The 19,277-nt window shown below is 41.7% G+C and overlaps 2 protein-coding genes across 2 annotated transcripts; both read right to left on the bottom strand.

The window, feature by feature from the left end:
* Positions 1-3,142: 3,142 nt before the first annotated feature.
* Positions 3,143-5,673, bottom strand: LOC122138225. Its single transcript, XM_042729467.1, has 2 exons — positions 5,410-5,673; positions 3,143-5,052 (listed from the first exon to the last, which is right to left on the bottom strand). The coding sequence occupies exon 2, from the start codon at positions 4,792-4,794 to the stop codon at positions 3,913-3,915; it is 882 nt and encodes a 293-aa protein (XP_042585401.1). The 5' UTR covers positions 4,795-5,052; positions 5,410-5,673; the 3' UTR covers positions 3,143-3,912.
* Positions 5,674-14,008: 8,335 nt separating this feature from the next.
* LOC109083431 (N-acetyllactosaminide beta-1,3-N-acetylglucosaminyltransferase 3-like) lies at positions 14,009-18,790 on the bottom strand. Its single transcript, XM_019098212.2, has 2 exons — positions 18,636-18,790; positions 14,009-16,386 (listed from the first exon to the last, which is right to left on the bottom strand). Exon 2 carries the CDS (start codon positions 16,376-16,378, stop codon positions 15,230-15,232), a length of 1,149 nt encoding a protein of 382 aa, XP_018953757.2. The 5' UTR covers positions 16,379-16,386; positions 18,636-18,790; the 3' UTR covers positions 14,009-15,229.
* Positions 18,791-19,277: the final 487 nt, after the last annotated feature.

Raw genomic sequence — 19,277 nt, forward strand, 5'->3', positions numbered from 1 at the left:
CAGCAAGCCTGCTGAGTGTGGTGTCTGGCAAGGTTACCTCCTTTTGAGCTGCAAGGAAGAGATCCCTGAGTGCATCTTCACACTCCATGATGGTAAGTGTAGCTTCCTTAACTCTGGACTTGATCTCAAGAGCTGAAGGAATCTCCTTCCTCTTTGGCTTGCTTGTGGTTGAGGTCTTGGCCAGCATTTCTTTCCACTTTGTGGCAGCTCTCCACACCCAGGCAATGACTCTCATCAACCTGGTTAAACTGCTGAACTTACTGATGTTAAGGATTTTCCTCACTGAAGAACCAGAAGGTGGCCTCCGGACTTGGATTTGGTGCCCTTTTCCGCTAGGGCTGCTTTGCAGGTCCTTGTTTTGGTCAGAGGTTGGAGACATTGGCATTGCAGTGGCAGGTGGAGCATGTTGGTTTTTTTCCACCTGTGCTCGGGTCAGTGCTGCTGTAAAACATTTCCTTTGGAGCTTGTTTATACCTTCTTTGGACTCTGCAGCGACATCTTTGGCTGACTTTGTCGGCCACTCCTCCACTGGTCGTTTCAGAAACTCTGGGCCATTTTGCCACACAGAGTTCTCTTTGAGGTCTTCTGGGGTTGCTCCTCTTGTTGTGAGGTCAGCAATGTTTTGCTCACCTGGAATCCATCTCCAGTCTTCAACTGATGTGGACTTCTGGATCTCTCCCACTCTGTTCGCAAAAAAGGTCTGGTACCCATAACTGTCCCTTTGGATTGCACCCAGCACAGTTTGACTGTCCAACAGATGGATCCAACGATCAACTTGCATCCGACTGTGCTTTTCAATGTATTTCCTGAGTCTTGCAGCGAACACAGCACCACAGACCTCAGCCTTCACTGGTTCTCCCTTTTGGTCAAGTGGTGTGAGCTTGGCTTTGGACTCAACAAGCCGGACCAGGATGCCTTGCTCGGTCTCCCACCTGAAGTATGCAACAGCTCCATAGCTCTGGTCGCTCCCATCTGAGAATGTTATTCCCCAGGGTTCTCCAATCTTTTTGACTGGTGTGAGGCTTCTATGGAAGGTAATTTGGTTGAGGCGTGTGTATTCCTCAAACAGGCGGATGGCTTCTTCTCTAAGTCTTTCAGACAGAGGTGTATCCCATGTGTCTCGTGTTAGAGTTTTGCCTCCAGCTTCTTGAAATGCTTTTCTGACTAGAATGGCTCCTTTCTGTTTGGCAGGTGTTGCAAGGCCTATTGGGTCATACAAACTAGCTACTTGGCTAAGCAATTGTCTTCTAGTCAGTGGGTTTGGAGTTTTTCTTCTTACCTCTTCTCCGACGAGATTTTGGCTGATTCTCATCTTCTTTTTTCTCTTTGAGAAGTTTATCGAGGTCATAAGATACAGTTTGTCTGGTTCAACCAGGTAACCAACTCCAAGGGCTTTGTTGTCTCCTTCTCTCATTTGGTTGGGGAGAATGAAGACTTCATCTGACGATGCTGGATGTTCTGATGTAGACGTCTGCCTCCCACTTTGGCCTGATCGGACCCACGGCTTGAGGAAGAATCCTTTACCTGCCTTCAGAATTTCTTCGACTCCTTTGGTGGTTTCGTCTAGCTTTTCCAGGTCATTATGGGATGTCAGGATATCATCTACATAGGAATCCTCTTCAAGGACTCTCCGTTCCTCCTTCAGACGAGTGAACATTGGCAGCTTTGCTGTCTCTCTCATGGCCAGTTGTGCGATGCACCCTGCTGGTCGATCGCCAATGTTGACCCTGGTGATGGCATATTCCTCAATTTCTTCATCTTCACTGTTTCTCCAGAGAAATCTATGGAGGTGCATCTCCAGGTCTTCAAGCCACACAGAATTGTACATCTTCTTGATGTCGCCGAGGGCAGCATGGACTCCTCTCCTGAACCTTAGTAGCACTGCTCGGATGGGATTAAGTACATCAGGCCCTTTCAGGAGAAGGTCATTCATGCTGATTCCTCTAAACTTCTGGCTGCTGTTCCATACCAGTCGGACAGGTGTTGTTACAGAGTGTGGGTTTGGCGCCACCAAATGACTGACGTACCATACCGGTCCTTTCCAATCAGCAATGGTCTCTCTAGTGAGTTTCTTTGCTGCCTTCCTTTCCACCATCTTGTGGACTTGAGTTGTGTATGCTGCACGCCACTCTGGTTCTTTCTTGAGCTGTTTCTCCGTCCTCAGAAACGTGGCTTCCACTGCGCTTCTGTTGTTGGGCAGGGAACTTGGATCTTCAATCCAGGGGTATTTTGTGTCCCAATGAGGCTCCTGACTATGCGCATCTGACTTCATATAACTGAGGCCTTGCCTGATCATCTCAAGCTCTCTTTCTTCACTCAGAGTCATGTCTTTGCCTCCTGGTTGACAGTTACCACACCGGCATCCTCCACACTTGGGTTCGCAGGCCGCACCAATGCTGTCCCACTTCCACCAGTCCAAGAACTCTCTGCCAATAACAGTGGTTTTGGTTTCAGCTCTAGATTCTTGCATCTCAGCAATTTCTTGATACTTCACTGCTGTGATTCTCATCGATCGTGCAAAGTGAGTCTCAGAATTGTGCAAGGCCATGTCCACTACTTCACAGAGGTCTGGATGTGCTCCGCCAACGGTCTTTCCTAAAGGGCTTTCCCACAGGACAAGATCTCCTACTACCTTTACTCTCTGTGGAGCAAGTCTTCCTTCATGGTGGCTTATGAGAAGCTCCACATGTTCTGGTCTGTGAAGATCTTCCAGGTTGGAATCGGGGAAGAACTTCTTGAGTTGCTGTGCTTTGATTACTCTGTGAACTTTTGCAATTTCATCCAACCCATAACAGATCAGCTCATGAGCTCTCTCCGTGCCTCTAGGTGTCTTGACTCTTACCTTGAGTAAGTATCTTTTGGTCTTTACCTTCATGGCCATGCCTCCAACTCCATGGACGACAAGCGTGATCTTTTCACTTTGAAGCTTCAGTCTCCTGGCAGCTACATGAGTGATGTAGTTGGTATCTGATGCTAAGTCAATGAGAGTTCCAATTTTCTGTCCTGCGTTGGTGGTTACTTCGAGAAGCATAAGAATAACTGGTAACTCACGTGTGCTTGAGTCCATCACTCCAGGAAGGCTTCTTCCAGTGCAGTGTGATTTTGCAGCCATGTTGGTGAAGGCTCTCCTGAATTTTCTGCCATATCCGGGGTAAGCTCAGATATTAATTCCTCTTGCTCCTCTGTGAATGTTTGCCTCCTAGTGCTGGGTTTTCCCACTTTCACAGATTCTTTCCCCTTGAATCCTCCTTTCAGGCAGAGAAAGAAATGGTGATCTGAAGAGCTTCCTCTCCTGCAGTCTCTGTTCCTGCACAGGTATGTGTCCGTACATTCATCATCCTCTGAATGACATCTGAGGCATCTTCTGCATGCTCCCAGCCTTTCGACAGCATTCAGCTTCTCACCAGGCTTTAGTTCTTTGAACTGCTTACAAAAGAATATCTTCTCATGGTGCTTTTCATCTCCACAGACAACACATCCTCCTTTCCTCTTGGACTTTGTCGAGGCATACCTCTTCTCCAGGTATGTGGCTTTCTTTTCAGGTTTTTCACCTACACCCAATTGGTCTAGTTTCTCTAGAATGTCCTCTTGTGTCTTTAAGAATGTTAGAAGGATGTCAAAGTGATTGTCAAGTGTGACTCCATTTCTTGGATTGACCATGAAAGTCAGCCAGTCCCTCTTTATATTATCTGGCAGCTTGCTCTCTATGGATCTGATCACAAGGGGATTTTTTATGGCTCCAGTACTTTCGAGCTCCGTGAGGTCATTCAGGGCCTTTTCCACAGCTTGAATTAGGTCAATTACCTTCCTTGGCTGGTGTGACTTTAAAGGAGGGATCCTCTCCAGGTCCTCAATTATCTCCAAGGCAATTGTTGGCTTATCTCCATACCTGTTTTGAAGTACTCTAAATATTTAATCAGCACTGTTGTATGTTGGCAGGCGCAGGTCTCTACATATTCTCTCGTCCACACTGTCAAGGAGTTGGAACTTCTTCACTTCCACTGAGCCAGTCGGCTCTCCCTGCTTTTGCAGATTTTCCCAGTCTCTCCTCCATCTATGGAAATTCCTCTTAAACCCAGTGAATTTAGGTAGACTGGTTGGCTTTATTCTCACCACTGGTTGTGGAACTGCTGTTGGTTGAGGCTCTGGACCTCTTCTTTCCTCTTCTGCAATTTTTTGTGCAGTGAGGAATTCTGCTCTTCTGGCCTCGAGGTTGCTGCCGAATATTCTCAGGTCTTTTAACCTGCCTTTCAAGTGTGCTGTCTGATCATGTGAGATCCATTTTTCCCAGTCTTTCAGGCTTGCAGTTGCATCATGAATTAGCCTCCTCACTCTTTCCAGCTGAAGTTCATAGCCATCTCTATTGATAGCAGTGATGGGGCTTGCTTGGGCTCTATCACAGGCTTTTCCCGCTTCTTGGATTGCAAAGTCTACCTCCTCTTTACCATATCTTGACCAGAGGTTGGATTGGACTGCTTCACGGATTTCCCCCAGTCTCATGTCGCACTCTTCCATTGTCCTTTCAAGCTCAGCCTGCTGGTGCTTGTCGAGCTTGACTTCTTCACCCTCCTCAGTTCCCGCTTCAGCCAGTAGGCCAGCCCTGTAGTCATCATTTGAATCGCTGACATACCTTGCCAGAGAACTGAGCTTGCTGAACTCCTCTTGTAGTTCATCCTTAATCATACCATCTGCAGCTTTGCTCAGGTAGTTTGCTTGCTTGGTGAAAGCAGATTTAGCTAAGGTCCGCTCTTGCTTCAGTTGCTTGACTTTTTTCCCAAGAGTTTCCTTTGCCATGGTGAAGAGTTTCCAGTCAATTCTTCCTTTGCGTCGACAGCTTGACTTCAGGCCTTTGATCCTTGTTCTCACTGCCACGGTGGTTATCAACTGTCAAGTTCTGTGTGTTTTTGCTGACTGACCACAGCTCTGCCCAAACTTGAAAACTGCTTTATCTCTGATGAACGCAAAGGACAACTCAAAACTGTTCACTTTCTTTTCTTTTATTTTCTTAAAGATGGTTTGATAGATTGGGATGGAACAGAATAGGTTGATAACCTTTAAGATACACAAACCAAACCCATGAATTAGTTACAAATAAATCACAAATAAATCTCAATACCACTTTCTCAAAGTAATAATAAATAGATGTTACTGAATCCTCAAACCAAACCAAACAAAGTAATTTAGATTAACCCAGGATCTCTAATAGTTAATTATTAAAATAACAATCCCATAATTAAATTTATATAATTTAAACAATACACATGCTTAGAGTAACGTTACTTCTGCCAAGTTCTACATTGACATAATAAAGTCTTCGCTATTTAATTTAAATTGCACATTACAACCAAGCAAAAAATCATATAGAAGCCTGAACTCAACACATTCAAACACAATCACATTCTGTCCTACCAGTTGCGTCTTTGGATGATCAGGAGCTGTGGTTAGAGTATCTTTTTCCAGGAACGGGTGAGAGGGCCAACTGAGCTCTTACCAAACATTTCAATGCCATGCACTCCCTGTGGGTGCGCCGGTAAATATGGTCCCCAGAGCACTTCCGAGAAGTTGGTTCCACCTCCTGTTGTATGGTTGCCCCCTGCAGTTTGGGAGTGCTCTGAGTATCCTGGGTGAATCTAGGCTGGAGTGCTCAGTACAACTTGTAACCATGAATTGACACAACAACCATGGATGCAAGTCAAGTCTTAATTTTTCAGTTTGATTAGACATTTTATGGCCAGCTTAGTCTTACAGCCTGATGAATGTCAACTGGTGACAAGAATCAAGTCCTTGGAAGTGCTGTCACGGTTCGCAGGTTTGTGGATTCGTTCTGTTGTGTGGTATGTGTGTGTTTTGCTGTCACGTGTGTGGCTAACGAGCACTGATGAGTGAGCAGCTGCAGCTGCGGCTCATCAGCGCTGCTATTTATTATCTCTGTGTTTGTTTGTTCAGTGTTGGATTGTTCTGTTGCTCATGCTGTGTCCTTCACAGTTCTGCCTTCTTCTCCTGGGGTCCAGTTGTTCGTTTTTGGAGTGGATCCTATTCTGTCTCAGTTTTCCTTGTTGGATTGTGTTCAGAGGAGTCTTCTGTAGTCCCTGTGCTGCCAAGGACCAGTTGCACCAAGACTTTCCTGACCTGTCGTTGTTTCATCACCTTGCTTCCTAATAAAGGAACTTTCATTTGCTGTTGAATCTCGAGTTTTCTGTCCTGACATAACAATCTGGCCACAAATGGATTCAGCAAGTGGTGAGTGGAAGGACGTCATTGCTAATAACAACGTTTGTATGGATCAACAGGAGAAACAGATAATGGCTATGGGTCGTGCGGTGCAAGTCTTGGTGGCACAGGTGTCAGAGGTTACTGCCCAGCTCCAACGTTTAAGAACGGACATCAATGGAGTGCCCACTGTGCCTTTCCCGCCGTCTGCTTCCCCTTCTGTGGCGCATTTGGAACATCACGTTGAGCCTCGTCTTCCACCTCCTGCTCAGTATGCTGGTGAGCCACATTTATGTTGAGCTTTCATTACTAAGTGCTCATTGTTTTTAACTCTTCAACCCACATCTTTGCCTACGGAGCAATCCAAAGTGGCATTGATGATCATGTTACTTTCTGGACGCGCTGTGCTCTGGGGAACAGCGGTGTGGGAGAGCCAATCACCATGCTGCGCCTCATTCCAGTCATTCTCAGAAGAACTCAAAAGAGTGTTTGACTGATCCGTTTCGGGACGTGAGGCAGCTCGGAGATTGACAGACCTGCAACAGGGTAATTATTCAGTTACTGACTATTCCATTGATTTCCGCACTCTAGCAGCAGAGACAGGATGGAACAAGGAGGCACAGTGGGACCACTTCCTGCATGGGTTGGCTGACCGTGTCCAATGGGAGATCGTCGGGCTGGATTTACCCACTATATTGAATGGACTGATCGAGTTGGCAATTAGAGTTGACAGCCGTCTGCAACATCCTGATCAACAAAGACGTGCCAGTTCATATCCAGAGGTGGAGTTCGCCGGTGACACGGTCAGTCCCGTTTCAGATCTTGAACCCATGCAGGTGGGCAGAACCCGGCTGACCAGGGAGGAGAGGAATCGTTGATGGATAAATGGGTTATGCCTGTACTGTGGAGCAAGCGGACATTTTGTTACAGGCTGTCTGGTAAAAGCCAGAGCCCGTCAGTAGACGTGACGTTATTGACGGGTGGAGTATCCTTCGAGAAATCCTCTACAGCTACTCTCCTTCCGGTCAGACTACAGTGGGCCAACACCTTCCATAACTGCCAGGCTTTGGTGGACTCGGGAGCGGAGGGCAGTTTCATTGACGCTTCACTGGCTGCCCAGTTACTCATCCCCGGTGGTATCACTTCCTCAGCCGATCTCCGTCCAAGCACTCAGCGGACAGGTTATGCCGTCAGTGACCCAGAGTACCGTCCCCATCAAGCTTATCACCTCCAGTAACCAGACAGAGGAGACTAGACTTTTACTGATCAATTCCCCTCTGGCTCCTGTGGCGTTGAGTCATCCCTGGTTGTCACGGCACAATCCCCATATAGACTGGCAACAGAACACTATTCGTGCTTGGAGCAGTTTTTGTCATGCGTCTTGTTTGGTGTCTGCTTGTTCTTCCGTGTTGTGTTCTGTGTTTCAGGAGGAATCCATGGACCTGTCTAACGTGCCCAAGGAGTACCTGAACCTGAAGGAAGTGTTCAGTAAGTCTCGAGCTGACTCTCTTCCTCCACATCATCCCTATGACTGTGCCATAGACTTATTGACAGGTACGTCTCCGCCTAAGGGCAGATTATACTCTCTTTCCATTCCGGAAAGGGAGGCCATGGAGAAATATATATTTCTGATTCTTTGGCAGCCAAGATCATCCACCCTTCCTCATCTCCTGTGGGCGCAGGGTTTTTCTTCGTGGGTAAGAAGGACGGTTCCCTGCGACCTTGCACTGAGTATCGGGGGCTGAATCACATCACAGCAAAGAATACGTATCCTTTGCCGCTGATGTCTTTAGCTTTCGAGCGGTTGCAGGGCGCTTCCTTTTTTACGAAGTTGGACCTCTGCAACGCTTATCATTTGGTTCGTATCAGGGAGGGGGATGAATGGAAGACCGCTTTTAATACAATATTTGGTCATGCCTTTCGGGCTGTCCAACACTCCCACGGTCTTCCAAGCACTCATCAATGACGTTCTGAGAGACATGGTCGATCAGTTCATATATGTTTACCTGGATGACATAGACATTTTCTTCATCTTTCCAGGAACATATTCAGCACGTCAGACGAGTGCTTCAGAGGCTGTTAGAGAATGGGCTTTTTGTCAAGGCGGAGAAATGCGTGTTTCATGCACAGTCTATTCCATTCTTAGGGTTCATCGTGTTGTCCGAGGGAGTGTGTATGGATCCCGACAAGATTCAGGCTGTGGTGAATTGGCCAACCCTTTGTTCTTGAGGTAAATGCTCGTGGGCTCGGGCTGGGTGCCGTTTTGTCCCAAGAGCAGGGGGAGGGACAGCGGCGGCCAGTAGCTAATGCTAGTAGGGGGTTGCGACCAACTGAATGAAATATGAACAATTATTCAGCCATGAAGCTTGAGTTGTTGGCCCTTAAGTGGGCCGTGACAGACAAATTTCGAGATTACTTTTTAGACAGAAGGTTCACTGTTCTGACTGATAACAACCCCCTTTGTTATTTGCAGATGGCCAAATTGGGGGCAGTAGAGCAAGGCTGGGCAGCACAGCTGGCTCTTTTTGATTTTAAAATTGAGTACCGCCCAGGTGTGTGTAATAGAAATGCAGATGCATTATCTCGCTTGGCTGCATCCCCAGCTCCAGACACTATCGAAGTGGTAGCACTGGGAATCTCTGTTCCTACGGAGATTAAAAGTGTTGTGGCAACTCGCCCTTCTAGTCCAGTTAATATTTAGGCTATAGATGCATCGCCAGTAAGAACTAGGGCTGATCTGCAGTTTCTTCAGTCAGAAGATCCAGTGCTAAGGGCCTTTCTAGCTTACTGGAAGAGAGATAGTTCCCCCACAGCATTGGAAAGGGCCAAAGAGTCCCCTGCTGTGGTAGAACTTGTGCGTCAGTGGACTAACATACAGGAACATGGTGGTGTTCTTTACCGACAAAGTCATGCCCCCGGGGGTAGAGTAAAAGTAATGCAGCTGTTGTTACCTCAGCTGCTACGTGAGGAAGTTTTGACTGCTTTACACAATCATGGACACCAGGGGATGGAAAGGACCACCATACTCGTTCGTCAACGTTGTTATTGGCCCTTTATGCACAAAGACATCAAGCGCTGGTGCCAACAATGTCAACGATGTTTAGTGGCAAAAGCGGTGCAGCCGAAGTTAAGAACATTCATGGGTAGTCTTCTTGCAGCTAAGCCTTTAGAAATTCTAGCCATTGACTTCACTACATTGGAAAAGTCTAGTGATGGAAAAGCAAATCTTTTGGTTGTAACTGATGTGTTTTCCAAATTTGCTCAAGCTTATCCCACTATGGACCAAAAGGCCACGACTGTAGCACGGGTTCTTACTGAACAGTGGTTTTATACCTATGGAGTCCCACAGCGCATTCATACAGATCAGGGTCGTCAATTCGAGGGAGAGTTGTTTCAGCGGCTGTGTCAATTATATGGTATTCATAAGTCCCGTACAAGTCCTTACCACCCTGAGGCCAATGGACAATGCGAACGATTTAATCGTACACTTCACGATTTGCTCCGTACTTTGCCCGCAGAAAAGAAGAAAAGGTGGCCACAACATTTGCCTCACATGCTGTTTGCATATAATACTACGGCCCATCAGTCAACTGGGTTTTGTCTGTTTGGCAATCGTCATAATTCAACCTTTGGCCTATGGGCATTGTGCGATGTTTCCTTTAGGGACAGTGTCTATTTTGCAGTGTTTGCTAGTGTGAAATGCTGTGTTAATGTACGCATGGCCAATTTGGTTTGAAGTGTTTCTTCAGTGTTGGAGTGTGTGTATGTGAACAGCATCTATATATCTGACTTTATTCACTGTAGTCTAGGCATTGTTAGATTTTTATATCCTGTAACTCATTTATTATGAGACTTTTATTCACTATGATTAATTTATTGTAGAATTGTTCACTGTTACCTACAGGGAACATTTGTCTGCTATGATTGCCAATCAGTGTATTGTCTAGTGCTTAATAAAATTGAGTACATCAGTCCCATTTTCATCCCTTCACTGGATATAACCTGTCTAAATAGTTTGAAGGGGAGCGCTGTTTGGGGTTTTCTAGTTTAGATATACAAATTGTGTGACTGAGCGCGCCCCTAGGGGTCACACAAAGAAAGGATTTTTAGAAATCTTGGCCAACTGAAAAGTATGAACATGAAAAGTATGAGCATGTACAGCACCCAGTACTTAGTTGGGGCACTTTTTGCCTGAATTACTGCAACAATGCGGCGTGGCATGGAGTCGATCAGTCTGTGGCACTGCTCAGGTGTTATGAGAGCCCAGGTTACTCTGATAGTGGCCTTCAGCTCTTCTGCATTCTTGGGTCTGGCATATTTCATTTTCAACTGAAATTTGCATCTCCATAAAGTTGGTCAGCAGCAGGAAGCATGAAGTGCTCTAAAACTTCCTGGTATATGGCTGCGTTGACCTTTGACCTCAGAAAACACAGTGGACCAACACTTTTGTGTCTTGCCCTTCTTGTGTAAGGGGTCAATGGTCGTCTTTTGGACAACTGTCAAATCAGCAGTCTTCCCCATGATTGTGTAGCCTATAGAACTAGACTGAGAAACCATTTAAAGGCCTTTGCAGGTGTTTTGAGTTAATTAGCTGATTTGAGTGTGGCACCAGGTGTCTTCAATATTGAACCTTTTCACAATATTCTAATTTTCTGAGAGACTGAATTTGGGATTTTCCTTGGTTGCCAGTTATAATCATCAAAATTAAATTAATAAAATTTTAATTAATAAAATAAACATTTGAAATATATCAGTCTGTGTGTAATGAATGAATATAATATACAAGTTTCACTTTTTGAATGGAATTAGTGAAATAAAATCAACTTTTTGATGATATTCTAATTATATGACCAGCACCTGTATTCTTGAGTCTGTGAGGTAACAATAATATAATAAGATAATTTTGGTTTCGTCTATACTACTAGGTACTTGTACTATATTGACTGGGTTAAATAGAATGTCATTACTAAAAAGAGACTAAAATACAATTTTCATTGACTAAAACTAGACTAAATGTCTTCGGTTTTTGTCGACTAAAACTAGACTAAAATGTCATCAGTTTTCGTCGACTAAAACTAAACTAGACTAAAAAGAGTATGAATGTGACCAAAACTAATAAAAACTAAAACGACAGTTTCACACAAAGACCAGACTAAAACTAAAAATAAAACAGGCCGCCAAAAACAACACTAGTTCTCACCACGAGTGAAAAAAATAATATAGTTTTAAGGAACTGTATCTAACTACAACAGAACATTTTATGACACTCTGAACTGCAGCAGTTGACACAGGAAATCAGCAGCTTAATAAAGAGGCTGACTGGCACAGAGTATGTTGTATTTGGAAAAGAACACAAAATTACTAAACGTAATATTTAATGCTTTAACAAAAAAAAAACAAACAAACAAACAAACAAACAAAAAAACATTAACAAAGCCTTACTGAAAAATGTTAGCATAATCTTCTTGTCACATTTTCAGGCACCTTTTTTGGCTGATCACCTGCAGTCCTGTGATGCAATAAACCAAAAGCACAAATAAATAAACTATATATTATAATTACAAATTAATTACAAATGAAAGAAACATGTTTTAATGCAATTTTATTGCAAACAAAATGAAGTCAAAGATCTAAGACTTTTTCTATGTACACAAAAGGCCTATTTCTCTCAAATATTGTTCACAAATTTGTCTAAATCTGTGTTAGTGAGCACTTCTCATTTGCAGAGATAATCAATCCACCACACAGGTGTGGCATATCAAGATGCTGAATAGACAGCATGATTAGTGCACAGGTGTGCCTTAGGCTGGCCATAATAAAAGGCCACTCTAAAATGTGCAGTTTTACTGTATTGGGGGTCCGGGGGGATCCGAAAACCAGTCAGTATCTGGTGTGACCACAATTTGCCTCACGCAGTGCAACACATCTCCTTCAAATAGAGTTGATAAGGTTGTTGATTGTGGCCTGTGGAATGTTGGTCCACTCCTCTTCAATGGCTGTGCGAAGTTGCTGGATATTGTCAGGAACTGGAACACGCTGTCATATACGCCGATCCAGAGCATCCCAAACATGCTCAATGGGTGACATGACTGGTGAGTATGCTGCCCATGCAAGAACTGGGATGTTTTCAGCTTCCAGCAACATTGGGCCGTGCATTATCATGCAGCAACATGAGGTGATGGTCATGGATGAATGGCACAACAGTGGGCCTCAGGATCTCGTTACAGTATCTCTGTGCGGTATATTCAAAATGCCATCAATAAAATGCACCTGTGTTTGTTGTCCATAACATACGCCTGTCCATACCATAACCCCACCGCCACCATGGGCCACTTGATCCACAACGTTGACATCAGCAAACTGCTCACCCACACAATGCCATACACGCTGTCTGCCATTTGCCCTGTACAGGGATTCATCCGTGAAGAGAACACCTCTCCAAAGTGCCAGACGCCATCAAATGTGAGCATTTGCCCACTCAAGTCGGTTATGACGACGAACTGCAGTAAGGTCGAGACCCCGATGAGGATGACGAGCATGCAGATGAGCTTCCCTGAGACGGTTTCTGACAGTTTGTGCAGAAATTCTTTGGTTATGCAAACCGATTGTTGCAGCAGCTGTCCGGGTGGCTGGTATCATGGAGGTAAAGATGCTAGATGTGGAGGTCTTGGGCTGGTGTGGTTACACGTGGTCTGTGGTTGTAACTTTTAGGTAATAATATTTACACTTTAGGTACTAATATGTACCTTTAAAGTACAAATATGGACTGGTTAGGTACAAAGTTCTGCCTTTTGAAAATGTACCACCCCAGTGACAGCTTTTGTACCTTTTTTTCTGAGTGTAATTAAATTACTATTATTGTGTTTCAGTAGTGACAAACTTGGGGAGAGGACAAATATTCCAAAACTTTCTGAAAATACACTATGAGAATAATGCTATCAAAGTAAATGAATTTTTGTGTTACTAATGGAACAAGACATCAGTTGTTGTCTTGAAAAAATGTATTGGCTAAATAATGCATTTTCCATTTGTTAAACAAAGTAGTGTTATGTAGTACAATTAAGACAATAGCTGAGAGAGCTGAAAAATATGAATGCATCATGCAGCCTTAGATTTTCAATCATTTATTTTTACAGTGTACTAGATGAGTTTATTTTTCCCATAGTTACGTGTACTGTAACAGTAGTGAGTTTAGAATTTACAAACTTCCTCAAGATATTATACAGTAATAATTAAGATTTGTTTAGGTTAGCCATTTTCTAGAACTAAATCAATAAATGAGGTAATAAAGCTTCAAAAGAAAAACTGCAAAAGCAAAAAAGAAGTCCTTTAAAGTCCATAAAAGGTCTACTTCTTTTGACTTCTTTGATGTTTTCTGAGAACTTACTATTCAATAAAAGAATAAACCTGCTTTCTGCTATTGTCTTTATGCTTTTGATGGCCCTTCTCTTTGTTTATGTTGCCTTGTAACTTAAACTGGTAAGGGGAATTCAGGATTTGTTTAAATAATGAAATGCTTGACTTGTTTCTCTGAAAGCCTATTCATGCTCAGGTATTAACAAGAAACCTGTTGAGTGCTGACATTATTTTACCTTACAAAGGGATGATTACTGGCATGTAGGCAATGCATTTTTTTTCCTTACGAAAAAATGGCGTTTTAGATTACAATGAATGTTGAATGAAGAACAGAATACTTTTTCATCAACAGGAAAAAGAAATGTCAAATACACCTCCTATATGTATGTGCATACATGAGCAAAGCAAAGTAAATAAAGCAACATCTACACCAACAAATGAGTCAATGTAATTGTACGATATTTTATTAGTATTTGACTTTTAAAGCTCTGTCAAATTTTATCGCAAATAACTTCATCAGCATTTCATAAGTTAAAAACATAGGTTATCAAATCATTTATATCCTAAAAGTTTACATGAACATATCTCTGTAAAAATCCATTACACATTGTCCAGTGTGCTTGTCTGAACCTCAAGTCAAATGATTCAGATATGGCTATCCTACATCCAGCATACTGGATTTCCTGTTGTTATTTTGGTGATTTGCAGTCTTGTATGTAACTGTTACATGTCTGTATGTTTTTCAGTTTCTGTTGTGACCTAGTTTTTGGCTGTGTCTTGATGAGTTCATTGTTCCCACCTGTTGTGTCATTTATTATTCGATTATTCCCAGTGTTCTTAAGTCCTGAGTTCTACCCATCTCATTTGCCAGTTATTGTCTATGTTACATGTTTGCTTGGATGATTCCTGAGTTTTTCCCTTCTGTTTTCAAGTGGATTTATATTAAAGATTCCCTGCTCTCCGTGAGGTTGCTCTACCAGAGACCGTAACAGTAACAATCTGGAGAAATACTGGCTATCAGAGTAACAGTATTCATTTTCTCCACAAAACAAGGAAAGTAAGACATTATATAAACAAAGATATTCAATGAAAGCAGACATATCCTAAAACTCATTAGTGGCCTACAATTATTTGTACTTTGTTAGAATACAGCACTGAACTTCATAATGCAAACATAAGTGTAAAAAAAATATGGACTCCTGCTACTTTCTTATATATTACACTTTCTCAGACAAAAAAAAATACCTACAAATGTTGTCAATTAGTGGTACCCTTTTAAAAGATACTTATATCCACCTTCAGGTATGAAAGTATACCTTTTAGAAAGGTACTGTCCCAGTGACAACTTTTTTAAATATTTTTTTCTGAAAATGCACTTAATTCCCCTGATAAAATTGGATTTTAAAGAGCAAAATATAGATGTTTCTATATCTATATACAGAGAAGCACTCTCGAGTTGTTTAAAAATAAGCATAGAGATCACGATCACCCTTTTCAGTTAAAGTGCAATAGACCACATACTTTTCAAAAGGCAATCATTTTGCAAAACTACACCATACTTTAGAACTTCCACCATGTTTAGAAAGGGATTCTTGTAGAGCTCATTATTTTAAAACAAACTGAATCATATTGATTTCCCTTTAAAAGTAATCACACACCCTGTTCAGTTTTTGAACATGGAATTTGTATTTCCACATTGCAGATGTGGGTTTTGTATCTCATTCCACATCACAAAAATCATGTGCGGCAGAAATCTATGGACTAAAATGATTTCTCTGTAAAAGCAAGGGTGAAATTTGTCAACGTTTCCAGTGGGGACATGCAGACCAGCGGTCCTCACTCCAAAGTGGGATGTAGGTTTGAGGCCAGCCTTTTCCAAACACATTCCCATGTAAACATCATCAATGGGCAGCAGATCTATAGAGTGAGACATGTTGTAGATCGTTTTGGCCGTGAAACCAGAGAGAAGAAAGCCTCCTCCACCACAGTATGGAGGATACCTTTCAGACTCCTGTATTTGCACTGGGACAAAATATTTGCTTGAACTATGTCTGATAGGACCTACATTCTGAATGAGGTGCCCAGCAAATAGATGTTTACTTCCATCATTGTCCTTCTGACCCTGAAGATACTCAACCATGTTAAACGTATTGGCAAAGATGTCATCGTCTCCATTTAAAAGAAATCTGACGTGCGGGCACCATCTTTCCATCCACTCTAAGAAAACAATCTGCTTCAGTGTGAGGTTGAAGAAGGAATCATTGAAGTCCCACTGTAAAATATCCTGGTTCTCACTGTTCTCCAGCTTCAATAGCTTATTCAACCTGTGCTTCTCAAAGCCAGTTTTACTCGTTCCTGTTATGAAGACTCTGCGGATCCACACGCCTTTGTGCAGTCTTTCCTTAGCCCATGTTTTCCGCAAAACTTCTCGTCGATCGTAATTCTCTGGAGAACTCTTGATGACCAGAAGAAGGAAGACATCTGCAGAGTTTTGGGGTCCGCCACACTTATTAGGCACATCAAGAAGCATGGGAAAACTCCTACAGTGTTTGTAAAGCAGAAAGTCTTGGATATGATTCGGCAGAGTAGAAAATCCAGTCACATTATAAGCAGACATATTCCGATGACAATGTGAAGACAAAGGCTGAAGTGTTTCGAAGCCGGACAAATCGTTTTGTTGAGGGAGCATCTCATATGTGTCTTTGCTCTTTAGTGTGACGTCACTTTCAAAGTCGTTTTTCTTCATGATAATGACTAGGCACACAACACCTGTCAGAAGTAACGCTGTCGTCTGCAAGTTTTTCCTTCTCATCTCTGCACCTGTTTAAGAACAGAGACACAATTCATGTTACTCAAATACAAGAGTGTTTTAACTTTGTCAAGAACTTTAGGACATGAATGTGTATCACAGTACAACAAATTTAGGAATAATTAGAAAATTATTTTAACTGACAAATTTAAAAATAAAAGTGTATGTGTGTGTGTGTGTGTGTTAAGGCATTCAGTCCAGCTGCAATGTTCTGCATACAAGCCATTTAGGAAAAAGGGTTTGGGGACAGGGTAATAAATATTAACATTAGGTTACTAAATTCCCAGTAAACTGGAAGGATTGGGGTAAGCGGATCCATAGCAAATTTGGTGCCATGTAATTTTTGTTCTGCATTCTCATTTGTATGTAGGTGCAGTTGCTGGTATATCTCATGTAACGAAAACCTTGAATATCTGACTGAACTCAACAATAATAGCCTACCAAAAATTCAAAAGAAAACAGTAGGCTTCACAACAAGGATAAAGTTGCAGGGTCATGAGAGCATGGGGAACCTAGTTTTCAAATAAAGTTTACAGAGCCAATGCCATACGTGATATAGCCAGTGCTACCTCCCATTAAAACAGTGGGTAGTACAATTCAACAACAAAAATGCTACATGTAAAGTTATGGTTTATTAACCTCTACACCTACCACAACCCTAAACATATGCAAATACAGTAATTATGTGTTATATTCGCGGTTGTCGCTAGAAGGGATATGGCTACAGGATCCAACAATAATTTTTTTCCCCTACCTATTAGATTGTGTTTTATTAAAGTCCACACCTACCCAAACCCTAAACCTACCCTTACATTAATGCAGATACATTAAATATCGTTGTTCAGCATGAGAAAAATGACGCAATATTGATGTGCGCATGCTCTGTAAACCCTGGTTAAGAAAAAGGGTATATGTCAGGACACCTGTAATCAGAGTAAAAGCGTCAGGGTCTGGGTGATTAATTGATCCCATGTATGATTAGAAAGGACACTTAATAAATCACACTACTCAGACGGGATCATATCTCATCTCGACCAATCACGTGAATTAATGCAAGCGGAGTGTGTGGGGCACGAGAGGGAGGCTTGCAGTGTAGTAGAATAATAATTAATTATTGATTACTAATTTGAATCAGTAAGTTATAATGCAAATAATATCTTAAAATAAAAAGAAGCAGTCTTTTGCGATCACATCATTTTAAACCGGTAAACTCCTGCAAAGTCCAAGGATTCAGTAAACGAATTCAAACAGTAAGTTCAAAACAGAGAAAATACGGCCTATTTCATCAGTGGTGGTAAGAGATTTAGCGATTCTGAATGGATATGTGTATAGTAGTAAAGGCAGGCAATTTAGTGGTCTTCATGGCGTCTCCGGCTGCATCCGAAACCTGAAAAATGCTGCCTTCGGAGGACGCATTCTAAGGTAGGAAGGCATCAAGGCACGTCCGAATTCAGTTAGTTTCAGTTCCTGATACAGCCTTCCACATGTCTATATGGAAGGCTGTCTCTGGCTGCATGTGGGTCAAAATAAAATAAATGTTTTTTTTTTTTTTTTTTTTTTTTTTTTTTTTTTAAGAAAGGTATGGTATTAAACATATTGATCAATTTTGATTAAGTTTAAGATGGTTATCAATTTGAAAATCAGAAAAGCATAGCCTATTTCGAATAGCTATTTAGGCTGTCTATTTAACTGTGTGCAAAAGTCACCGTTCCTCTTTCTAAGATTTAACTAGTTTACATAGCCTACAGAATACATTAACATTAGTTTAATTTTAAGGTATTTTAATTAGTTATTGACTCCATAGTTGCCTAACTGAACTTTTATTTTATTATTTATTTATTTTTATTTTTATTTTTTATTTTTTATTTTTTTGCATTTCCTTGTTTGAACTGAAATTAAGTTTTAAAGTAACAAAAGCTGCCGCACTTTAGTGTCGAAAATTTAGGGTTAAGCTAATTACGATAGAAACGATAGAAAACCAACATAATTTAAACACATTTTAAAAAACGTATAAAAGCCATTTTAGCTGTACAAAACAGTTCGTTTTACTGCTTGATATTGACGTGTCCTATCATATTATTTTAATCTGTTATCTTAATTAAGAACACACTGGTTTGTACTGCAAACAGTTTTCCCGTTTACTGCACGTTGTTATTCTCCTCGTTATTTACCTATAGCGGCTAATAAAAGTCTCACCCATAGGCTTACGTTGAGGAAAAAGGTGGATAAATGAAACAGATTAAAATATTGTTCATCTTACCTGACCGTTAATTAGCTTCTTTGGAAAAGGTCAACACAAGTGTTTGAGCTTCTGTTCATGTTGAAATGAGCTTAAACAACAATTCACTCCCTGTATTTACAGCTCCAACTCTCTCCTCCTAATGAGGAAATCTAAATGCGTCTCTGTGGTACAGCTGCCTCTAGAGAGGAAACGCCGGACATGATGTAGACTGAGGCATGTACGCCGGTGTTCTGTCGATTTGTCCTACGCTGTATCGATTATGGTTCATTATTATGGCTGACTCGATTATGGTTCATTAACATCTACACATACCATAACCCAAGGGCGTAGGTTTCCTTTCGACATTGGTGGGGACATAAACCCTAATACCCGCAACACCCCCCGCACCAAAAACCCAATAATTTTCGCTTTTCTGATAGACATTTGACCACAGTTTCATGTCAATTAAAGTCTTCATTTACAGCTTATGTTTGCCAACATATTCATAACTCCTTAATTTTTTTTTTTTTTTTTTTTTTTTTTTTTTTTTTTTTTTTTTTTTTTTTTTAGTATGTTTCACACACAATAATTTTTTTTTTTTTTTTTTGTTATGTTTAAAAATCAGTATTTTTGTATTTGTCAATTATCTTTTCATTTTAATATTAATCGAATTGGACCCAA

This window comes from Cyprinus carpio, chromosome B8 (assembly GCF_018340385.1).
Source record: "Cyprinus carpio isolate SPL01 chromosome B8, ASM1834038v1, whole genome shotgun sequence".
Lineage (NCBI taxonomy): Eukaryota > Metazoa > Chordata > Actinopteri > Cypriniformes > Cyprinidae > Cyprinus > Cyprinus carpio.

What these genes read in the sequence shown, in the direction of transcription:
- LOC122138225 (XM_042729467.1), bottom strand. Translation starts at nt 4,794, where the DNA reads ATGGCAAAGGAAACTCTTGGGAAAAAAGTCAAGCAACTGAAGCAAGAG.
- LOC109083431 (XM_019098212.2), bottom strand. Translation starts at nt 16,378, where the DNA reads ATGAGAAGGAAAAACTTGCAGACGACAGCGTTACTTCTGACAGGTGTT.